We start from the raw sequence: 12,259 nt of genomic DNA, 5'->3' as shown, positions 1-12,259 counted from the left end.
TGAGCTTTTCAAAAAAAGGCAAAAACTACTTGGTATTAAGTAACATGTTTACTCATCTGAGCTCCTATAAAAATTGTAATTATATACTTCTTAAAGCATAAGTTCGTAGAACTGAAATCTTAAAGATGCACACTAATTGTCACATTAATATAATCAAATAATTAACCAATATTTACATATGAAATATTTCAGAAATCATACAACAATGGAAGGGTCCTTGGTTGATGTCTTCATCTATAACATTTAAGTAAGAAACATACAGTGACTGAGTCATAAACAGTAAATGTTTGTCGGTCATCTCATAAGCTGAACCACTCTCGCTATTCTCATTCTCCGGACATACATCATTCCATTGGACACGTGTACATCCTCTTGCTCAGTCACCGACACGCCAATATGTTGTGCGCTGGGAACTGTACGTAGTACCTGTCCGCTAGACTGAGTGGTGGCCACAGTAGTTTGGGGACTGTCATCGTCATCGCCATCCCTTATTCCTTTGTAACAACCATAGCACAGGAAAGCCATCTAACACAATATTTACAATAATGATTCAAATTCTATATAATAGAAAAGAAAAAAGAAAAAAATGAGCTAAAAATATAATGAAAATGAATACCATTTGTCTGAGTAAATCTGTTAGGCGATTTTGTAATTTCTTAAATTAGCTCACCAGCCCTACTCCAAAATACAAAAAGAAAAAAAAATGAAATTAAAACCCTACCGACCTACCCTATTTTTTCAGTTATATTACCTGAAACAAATAATTTGGGCCTGATTTCCATAAAAAAATCCATTCCTACATTTTGTTAAGATACGCCCCTTTAACTTAGATACAAAGCACCTTGTGTACTGGAATGAGTCATTGTTTTTTGTATGGACGTTTATGTTGTTGTTACTTTCTTTTTCCTTGAGTTCAACTAAAGTAACAATTGCCGTTGCACAGCGTCATACACCTTACCTAATATTGAAGAATTATTACCACTTAAACTTTGAATTTGTACATTCGATTGCGTTTTACTGTTAAAGTTTCTTAAAACTGCCTATTCCGAATAATTTTTGTCATGTTCGAAGACGTTTTAAAGTGCAATGTTAACAAGAAGATTTGTACAACAAATAAAATCGTTTGTTTACCTGACAGATCAATTTAATTAAATGTCGTTTGTCGAGAAAGAATCAAGTGATCTTTTTTTTCCTCCACCATCTCGACAGCATAAACCGTCTTTCTATCTTTTTATTCGTGTATGACTTTATGATAATCTTAAAACATGTGAGAGAGAAGCGGGGAATATAAGGGCGTACACGATTAAAACAGCACATGTACAACATTTTATATCCGACCACGCATACTTACCTGCACGATGACATAAATACCGCTTATAAGACACATGTAGTACGAGCTCCCATAAGAATAGTCTGATATGTCAATATTGGACAACTTGTCGCATCCGACAACAGACAGAATACCTGCAATTAAACATATCAAATTTCTTTTATATCTGTACATGGTTATAAAATGTACGATATGAAATTACCATTTCAAAGAGAAATTCAACTGACAAACTGTATTTTAAAAGCATCATAAAGACATTCTACATGCGACTTAAGACAAAGAAAGGCTTTTTTTGTCGGCTGTATTGCATAAATAAAGTGTCTGAATTCATGTTACCAGCTACTGGATACAGAACCATGCAGCAGGTGGCGAAACAGCCACAGTATTCCGCACATTGTTCATCGCTATCACCACAGCAAATGACGTACGTCATGGTCATGAACACCAGCCAGTGCATGACGAAGGATAAGGCTTCCAGTGCCAATGCAGAATCACTCACATCTGAAAAGGGGAATAATTACTTATACAATTACAAACCGCTGGACAGCATTACATCGTTAGCATTTGCAAAGGAAGCTTTTTAATATGAGAGCAACATGGCATTGTGCAGTTGTTGTTTGGTTTTTTTTTTCATTTTTTATTAATTTACATATATTAAAAGTCACATTACAAGTAGTTTGGATCCAAATTTGGAAAGCAAGAATACAATTTTGGACTTTATTACATTCCAATAGTACATGCTGAATAGTTTCTTCTTCTAGTTACAAAAATTACACATATCAGACTGAACCAAATTAATCTTTTTCAAAAAATGTTTGTAACTAAAATGTGATGATTAATTCTAAATTGCAGTCATTGTAGTTTTGAATTTTTATTAGTGTCAAAAGGTAGTTTGTATATTTTCTTCCTACCCTCACTTGGTATATTTCCAAATACATTATTCCACTTTATTTGACCTGTAGGCACTACACTATTTTTGCTCAGCACATTGTACATATCCTTTGTACCTTTTTTATGTTTGATAATTATTTTAATATACAGGGGTATCAATGGTAGTGTAAGCTTTTTTCAAAAGTCCAGCCTAATATTTAAATTAACATTACTGTTGTTGTTGACTACTGCTTGTGAGTATAAGTATTTGGATTGATGATGTAATATAAAGAACAATACTTAATACCTTACATGATTTTTGCTTAGTTATGTTTAGTTTGTTACAGAAAAATTAATTAAAAACTGAATGATTTCTATTATTGTTGTTTTTATTATTCATTAAGACATAAGACATTAAATCGAAATAATTTATTGGATATGTACATGTATCGGAAATGTAATTGTTATAATCAGTATTAGATGTGTCTTTGCATGGGCGGAATATCAATGGTATATCACCTATTTATTTGTTTATGTGATTATTATTGTTATAACATTTTGTTTGTAAAGAGGTATAATTATTTATAAATTAGAATAGCATGATGTTACTGGAATTGTACATGTATTACATGGTAAATCAGGGGTTATATTTATATGCAATTGGACAAAATCTTATCATTCCTAATATAAAAGGAGGATTTCGAAGAATTTGCTATGTTTCCCCTATTGGGTCCCACCCCTCTGTCTCCAGGGGGTCAGACCCATCGTTGATACAAAATTAGGTCCCCATCACCAAAGGATGCTTTAGACCAAATATGGACATAATCCTCCTACAGAAGAAGTTTTTTAAAGAATTCGCTAAATTACCCCTATTGGGCTCCACCCCTCAGGCCCCAGGTGGTCAGACATACCATCTATACAAAATCGATTTACCTTCCCAAAAGGAAGCTACTGTTCAAATTTGGTCAAAATACCTTCATCGCAATGGAAGAAAAAGGATATTAAAGCTGTACTTCTATATCCTTATTGGGCCCGCCTATCTGCCCCCAGGGGTTGAAGCCCACCGTTTATACAATATTGGTTCCCCTTCACCGAAGGATGCTTCATACCAAATTTGGACAAAATCCTGTCATTCCTACAGCAGAAGAAGGGTTTGGATGAATTTGTTATGTTTCCCCTACTGGGCCCTGTCCCTCTACCCCCAGGGGGCTACACCTACTGTTTATAAAAAATTAAATCCCCTTGGCCCTAGGATTCTCCAGACCAAATAAGGATAAAATCCCTTAATCCCTATGGTAGGAGAAGGGTTTTGAAGGTTTTACCTCTATTTCCCCTATTGGGCCCGCCCCTCTGTCTTAAGGGGGCCACACGCACCATTTATACATAATTGATTCCACTTGGCCCAAGGATGCTCCAGACTAAATTAGAATAAAATCCCTTAATCCCTACGGTAGAAGAAGGATTTTAAAGGTTTTACTTCTATTTCCCCTATTGGGCCCCGTTTTTATACACAATTGAGTCCCCTTGGACTAAGGATGCTCCAGACCAAATTTATTCAAAATCTACTATGCCATTCAGGACTAGTAGCGTTTAAAGGAAAAGTTGACGGACAGACAACGGACGACGGACGCTGTGGTATGGCATAAGCTCACCATGGTCCTTCGGTCACATTACTTATCAGTCGAAAAATAGATGCATTTTAAAGTTAAAATACGCAAAATGAAAATTCTTACTAAATCCGACTGTTTCAAAAACAATTGATCTAACATGTAATTAAAATTACATTAATATTTGTTTTCTTGTTGGCCCAGATGGAAGCGCGCAGATTGTCTTAATGCGGGGGAAATGTGGAGCATCCGGAGCATACCAAAGTGACCAAGATGACCCAAATACAGTTTCATATCCGACAGGGGAATCGAATCGTGACGGTGTTGGTGAAAGTGAGTTAGCTACCCAATGCGCCATCCGACCACCCTAACTGTACATTGTTCAATTTCAATAAATGTTATTGTCAAAGGACAAATGGATTGGGCAACAGGCATAGCCTACTTAAGCCCTTTCCAAACATAGTAACAGACAGTGGTACAAGCATAGACATAGATATACTACATAGACAAACAAGTTGGTATTATCAAATTAATAATCAAATTAGGGGAAACAACTACTATTACTCATTTTTATTATAATTGAATCTAATGGTTTGAATTCTAACCTTTTATTTTGATACCGAAAAGACATATAAAGTATATATATATACATATTATGAAGAGAAAAGAAAAATAATTTCATTGTAAAATTTCATTCAAAATTTAAGTTATTTGCTACATTGTTAAGACCCTTGACTGGTACATAGCTATGAGTATTTTCTAAATTTTGACCTGGGCCCGTATTCATGAATCCGTTCTCATGCTCAAGCATGGATTCTGTGCTAAAATCAGTTTTTGTGTAACTCACTTAAATAATGTCATGTTGTTTTCCAAATCATTGACAAACTCAGATTTTTTAATAACTTATAAGGGGAAAAAGAATTAGACTTAAGCACAAAATCCATGCTTAAGCATGAGAAATGTTTCATGAAGACGGGCTCATTTAGAACATTTAAATGTGTTTATTCTGTTGTTTTGTGTTTTATGTTGTAATATAACTGTACACGATGGACAATATAACAAAAACAAAACAAAAATACAGAAATTTTGTTGATAGTAATTTTGCCGTTATGACTCCATATCAGCAGCCCCCCACAGCCATGCAGTTTTATACAGCATCTTCTTCTCAAATATGCTGAAGGGGATTTTTGCATTTAGGATAGACATTCTCCGTACAAAAAGTACATTTGACAATCAAAATTACCGATATTTTACTGTTCAAACAAAACATAAAATGACCAACATAAACAGTTTAAATAACCTTGTTTGTGATAAGATTAAGCTGGATGGTAGCAGTTCAAATCCACGAATTATGTCATGTTCTACCTATGAGATATTGTCCCTATCGCCAGTAACTATTTAATCTTTTTACAAGACAAACAAAACCAGTCGATATTACGTCACGTGTGGTTACCTACTTTTCCACACACCAGTAAAAAGTCTTCCTATTATGTCAGCAAGGGATTAACGGCGTAAAGCTCTAAATAAATCATATATTATGTATAGATTAAATAATAATCGCCGTTGTAAAAAATAAGGCGGTAACAAAGTGCCGTGTAAAAAGGCGATAAAACGACAAATCGAAAAAGACACAATTTGCTTCTGAGAATCAAATTCATCACAAATGAAAATAATTATGGATTTCTTTTCTCATATAATATCTTCCATTAAACTGGAGAAACCAGAACGACAGACCATCCAAAAGGAAGCATATACATGTTTATGAAATACCCAACGCTGTTTTTTTTCACAGAAAATGATTAACGGCAAATTCTAACACTTGTGAAGGACTCAAATGCATACTTGTTTCTGATAGTTGAGTCAAGCTCTATTTTCTTGAAAATGTCATTCAAAGAAAATCATGACTTATGACTTAATACTTTTGTAATATTATCGAAATCTCACTCACAGTGTCCTGGACCATAACAGCCTTCGGTTACGTTCGAACCTAAGTAGTAGAAAAGTCCCTGGGCGTCGCAGTCCTTCCATGAGATCCAGTGTGGTGAAAAAAATCCCACAGTTTGTAGAACCATGCTAATAAAGAACGTAAACAGGAAAAAGCAGCACAAGCTGAAGGACCCCATGACTTTGATCAGCAGTTAGCTGTCTTCTGTCGCGTCGCATTGATGTCTGTTCCGTATAGAAACACCGGTTTGATAACAATATAATATTCCATGAATATCTAAAAATAGACAGAACAATCTATATTTGTATCAATATGTTATCACGGGTAAACGTAACCTTCGTAATGCATTAAGTACCACCTTGTGAAAACACATTTATACTAATAAAAAAAAATCAAATGTAAAGATATCATATAAACATTCAATATATTTTATTGTTGTGACTACACCATTTTCCGTCAAACTGTAAATGGTTTAAATTAGCTTACTTCCTCAACGTTTGACAATATAATCTATATTGCGGTTGTAAGCTACAAAATTCCTGTAAAGTATTAATCTGAAGTGGTCATCACACTATTATATCATTATATCAAGTGATATATTTTTTATACATGTTTGGAAACTGCTTTCTGTTGCTTATATGTAGATTTTATCACCGCATAATGATTGAGATCTTGTTCAATTATTTGACAGCTGGCCAGAATATCTCACCCTTTGCCAGTGTTTCCATGTGTAACAGTTGTTAGGTTGTCTACACAGGCTATCTTTTGTGTTAACATACTGTTAATCACGAATATTCAATAAATTTCATTTCTCATCTTTTTTTGTGTTTTTGTTATTTGACAACACACATATATATACAGATTAATTCTGATGTATTTTCGTTGTCGCTTCCCCAGTTCTCACTTTGAGAACGTGCATATTAAAAGGATTTGACCAAGATTTGTGGACTTGCACTGTCGTCGATGAACAACTTGCTCACTCTTCAGGAACGCATGGTTTTATCTTTCTTGGTACTTTTCAAATGTTTCCGTGGAAATTGGTTTTTTTTCTTGATGTTTAGCCCTCATTTCATCGAACGATGGCTTTGTTTATACTTCAGTATTCTCTTATTTTTTTAATTGAATCATAAAACATTCATCTTGACCTCTACCTGGGCCATAGCTAACGGAAACATCTGTTTTAAATACATTCTTCTTAGCTGGCACAAAACAATGGAGTTGTATCAAAATAAACAATCACATGATTATACATCAACGTAAACAGGGTTTTCGGTACATCTAAAAATAGCACATCTGTAATCACAGACGTCATTCTTATTCTAAACTTAATAATGATTATAGAACACAGGTATTCCAACAAGTTCAAATATCAATACAGTGTCTGTTGATCTATATTATATCAATACAGTGTCTATTGATCTATATTATGTCAATACAGTGTCTGTTGATCTATAGTATATCAATACAGTGTCTGTTGATCTATATTATATCAATGCAGTGTCTGTTGATATATATTATATCAATACAGTGTCTGGTGATATATATTATATCAATACAGTGTATGTTGATATATATTATATCAATACAGTGTCTGTTGATCTATATTATATCAATGCAGTGTCCGTTGACCTATATTATATCAATACGGTGTATGTTGATATATATTATATCAAAACAGTGTCTGTTGATCTATAGTATATCAATACAGTGTCTGTTGATCTATGTTATATCAATGCAGTGTCTGTTGATATATATTATATCAATACAGTGTATGTTGATCTATATTTTATCAATACAGTGTCTGTTGATATATATTATATCAATACAGTATGTTGATCTATATTATATCAATTAATGCAGTGTCTGTTGATCTATATTATATCAAGACAGTGTATGTTGATATATATTATATCAATGCAGTGTATGTTGATCTATATTATATCAATTAATGCAGTGTCTGTTGATCTATATTATATCAATACAGGGTCTGTTGATCTATATATTAAATCAATGCAGTGTCTGTTGATATATGTTATATCAATGCAGTGTCTGTTGATATATATTATATCAATACAGTGTGTGGTCTGTTGATCTATATTATATCAATACAGTGTATGTTGATCTATATTTTATCAATACAGTGTCTGTTGATCTATATTATATCAATGCAGTGTCCGTTGATCTATATTATATCAATACGGTGTATGTTGATATATATTATATCAATACAGTGTCTGTTGATCTATAGTATATCAATACAGTGTCTGTTGATCTATATTATATCAATACAGTGTCTGTTGATATATATTATATCAAGGCAGTGTCTGTTGATCTATATTATATCAATACAGGGTCTGTTGATCTAAAGTATATCAATGCAGTGTCTGTTGATCTATATTATATCATTACAGTGTCTGTTGATCTATATTATATCAATACAGTGGCTGTTGATCTATATTATATCAATACAGTGTCTGTTGATCTATATTATACCAATACAGTGTCTGTTGATCTATATTATATCAATACAGGGTCTGTTGATCTAAAGTATATCAATGCAGTGTCTGTTGATCTATATTATATCAATACAGTGTCTGTTGAACTATATTATATCAATACAGTGTCTGTTGATCTATATTATATCAATACAGGGTCTGTTGATCTATATATTAAATCAATGCAGTGTCTGTTGATATATGTTATATCAATGCAGTGTCTGGTGATATATATTATATCAATACAGTGTCTGTTGATCGATATTATATCATTACAGTGTCTGGTGATCTATATTATATCAATGCAGTGTCTGTTGATCTATATTATATCAATACAGTGTCTGTTGATCTATATTATATCAATACAGTGTATGTTGATCTATAGTATATCAATACAGTTTCTGTTGATCTATATTTTATCAATACAGTGTCTGTTGATATATATTATATCAATACAGTGTATGTTGATCTATATTATATCAATACAGTGTCTGTTGATCTATATTATATCAATACAGTGTATGTTGATATATATTATATCAATACAGTGTCTGTTGATCTATATATGAAATCAATGCAGTGTCTGTTGATATATGTTATATCAATGCAGTGTCTGGTGATATATATTATATCAATACAGTGTCTGTTGATCTATATTATATCATTACAGTGTCTGTTGATCTATATTATAGCAATACAGTGTCTGTTGATCTATATATGAAATCAATGCAGTGTCTGTTGATCTAGATTATATCAATACAGTGTATGTTGATCTATATTATATCAATACAGTGTCTGTTGATCTATATATGAAATCAATGCAGTGTCTGTTGATATATGTTATATCAATGCAGTGTCTGTTGATCTATATTATATCAATAGTATATCAATACAGTGTCTGCTGATCTATATATGAAATCAATGCAGTGTCTGTTGATCTAAAGTATATCAATACAGTGTATTTTGATCTATATTATATCAATACGGTGTCTGTTGATCTATATTATATCAATACAGTGTATGTTGATCTATTTTATATCAATACAGTGTCTGTTGATCTATATCATATCAATGCAGTGTCTGTTGATCTATATTATATCAATACAGTGTTTGTTGATCTATATCATATCAATGCGGTGTCTGTTGATCTAAAGTATATCACTACAGTGTATGTTGATATATATTATATCAATACAGTGTATGTTGAACTATATTATATCAATACAGTGACTGTTGATCTATATTATATCATTACAGTGTCTGATGATCTTTATTATATCAATACAGTGTATATTGATATTTATTATATCAATGCAGTGTCTGCTGATATATGTTATATCAATACAGTGTATGTTGATCTATTTTATATCAATACAGTGTTTGTTGATCTATATTATATCAATGCATTGTCTGCTGATATATGTTATATCAATGCAGTGTCTGTTGATATATATTGTATCAATGCAGTGTCTGTTGATATATATTATCTCAATGCAGTGTCTGTTGATCGATATTATATCATTACATATTATATCAATGCAGTGTCTGTTGATATATATTATCTCAATGCAGTGTCTGTTGATCTAAAGTATATCAATACAGTGTATGTTGATCTATATTATATCAATGCAATGTCTGTTGATCTATATTATACCCATGCAGTGTCTGCTGATATATGTTATATCAATGCAGTGTCTGTCGATCTATATCATATCAATATTGTCTGTTGATCTATATCATATCATTGCAGTGTCTGTTGATCTATAGTATATCAATACAGTGAATGTTGATCTATATCTTATCAACAGACACTGTATTGATAAAATATTGAACAACATACACTGTATTGATATAACATAGAATAGATCAACAGACACTGTATTATATCAATACCAATGCAATGTCTGTTGATCTATGTTATATCAATACAGTGTATGTTGATCTATATTTTATCAATACAGTGTCTGTTGATCTATATTATATCAATGCAATGTCTGTTGATCTATATTATATCAAAACAGTGTATGTTGATCTATATTATATCAATGCAGTGTCTGTTGATATATATTATATCAATGCAGTGTCTGTTGATCTATATTATATCAATGCAGTGTCTGTTGATCTATATTATATCAATGCAGTGTCTGTCGATCTATATCATATCAATATTGTCTGTTGATCTATATCATATCAATACAGTGTCTGTTGATCTATATTTTATCAATACAGTGTATGTTGATATATATTATATCAATACAGTGTATGTTGATCTATTTTATATCAATACAGTGTATGTAGATATATATTATATCAATACAGTGTCTGTTGATCTATATTATATCAATACAGTGTCTGTTGATCTATATTATACCAATACAGTGTCTGTTGATCTATATTATATCAATACAGTGTCTGTTGATCTATATTATATCAATACAGTGTCTGTTGATCTATATTATATCAATACAGTGTCTGTTGATCTATATTATATCAATACAGTGTCTGTTGATCTATATTATATCAATACAGTGTCTGTTGATATATATTATATCAATACAGTGTCTGTTGATCTATAGTATATCAATACAGTGTCTGTTGATCTATATTATATCAATGCAGTGTCTGTTGATCGATATTATATCAATAAAGTGTCTGTTGATCTATATTATATCAATACAGTGTCTGTTGATCAAAATTATATCAATACAGTGTCTGTTGATATATATTATATCAATGCAGTGTCTATTGATCTATATTATATCAAAACAGTGTATGTTGATCTATATTTTATCAATACAGTGTCTGTTTATCTATATTATATCAATACAATGTCTGTTGATACACGTATATATAAATACATGTACAGTGTATCTTGAAACATATTTATCTAAATACATTATATCAATGCAGTGTCTATTGATCTATATTATATCAAAACAGTGTATGTTGATCTATTTTATATCAATACAGTGTATATTGATATATATTATATCAATGCAGAGTCTGTTGATCTAAAGTATATCAATACAGTGTATGTTGATATATATTATATCAATGCAGTGTCTGTATATATATATTATATCAATGCAGTGTCTGTTGATCTTTATTATATCAATGCAGTGTCTGTTGATCGATATTATATCATTACAGTGTCTGGTGATCTATATTATATCAATGCAGTGTCTGTTGATCTATATTATATCATTACAGTGTCTGATGATCTTTATTATATCAATACAGTGTATGTTGATCTATATTATATCAATACAGTGTCTGTTGATCTATAGTATATCAATACAGTGTATGTTGATATATAGTATATCAATACAGTGTCTGTTGATCAATATTATATCAATGCAGTTTCTGTTGATCTATATTATATCAAAACAGTGTATGTTGATATATATTATATCAATACAATGTATTGATATAATATAGATCAACAGCCACTGTATTGATATAATATAGATCACCAGACACAGTAATGATATAATATCGAACAACAGACACTGCATTGATATAATATTGATCAACAGACACTGTATTGATATACTATAGATCAACAGACACTGTATTGGTATAATATAGATCAACAGACACTTTATTGATATAATATCGATCAACAGACACTGCATTGATATACTTTAGATCAACAGACACTGCATTGATATAAGATATAGCAACAGACGCTGCATTGATATAATATAGATCACCAGACACTGCATTGATATAATATAGATCAATACAGTGTCTGTTGATCTACATTATATCAATGCAATGTCTGTTGATCTATGTTATATCAATACAGTGTATGTTGATCTATATCTTATCAATACAGTGTCTGTTGATCAATATTATATCAATGCAGTTTCTGTTGATCTATATTATATCAATACATTGTATGTTGATATATATTATATCAATACGGTGTCTGTTGATATATAGTATATCAATGCAGTGTCTGTTGATATATATTATATCAATACGGTGTCTGTTGATATATAGTATATCA

General features: G+C 31.4%; 1 protein-coding gene across 1 annotated transcript; it reads right to left on the bottom strand.

Moving 5' to 3' along the window:
• On the bottom strand, positions 1 to 5,977 carry LOC110442372. Its single transcript, XM_021485949.1, has 4 exons — positions 5,756 to 5,977; positions 1,667 to 1,831; positions 1,352 to 1,464; positions 1 to 525 (listed from the first exon to the last, which is right to left on the bottom strand). Exons 1-4 carry the CDS (start codon positions 5,928 to 5,930, stop codon positions 295 to 297), a joined length of 684 nt encoding a protein of 227 aa, XP_021341624.1. The 5' UTR covers positions 5,931 to 5,977; the 3' UTR covers positions 1 to 294.
• Positions 5,978 to 12,259: the final 6,282 nt, after the last annotated feature.

Source organism: Mizuhopecten yessoensis, unplaced genomic scaffold (genome assembly GCF_002113885.1).
Source record: "Mizuhopecten yessoensis strain PY_sf001 unplaced genomic scaffold, ASM211388v2 scaffold716255, whole genome shotgun sequence".
In the NCBI taxonomy this organism is placed as follows: Eukaryota; Metazoa; Mollusca; class Bivalvia; order Pectinida; family Pectinidae; genus Mizuhopecten; species Mizuhopecten yessoensis.
This window is presented reverse-complemented; position numbering and strand designations above follow the sequence as displayed.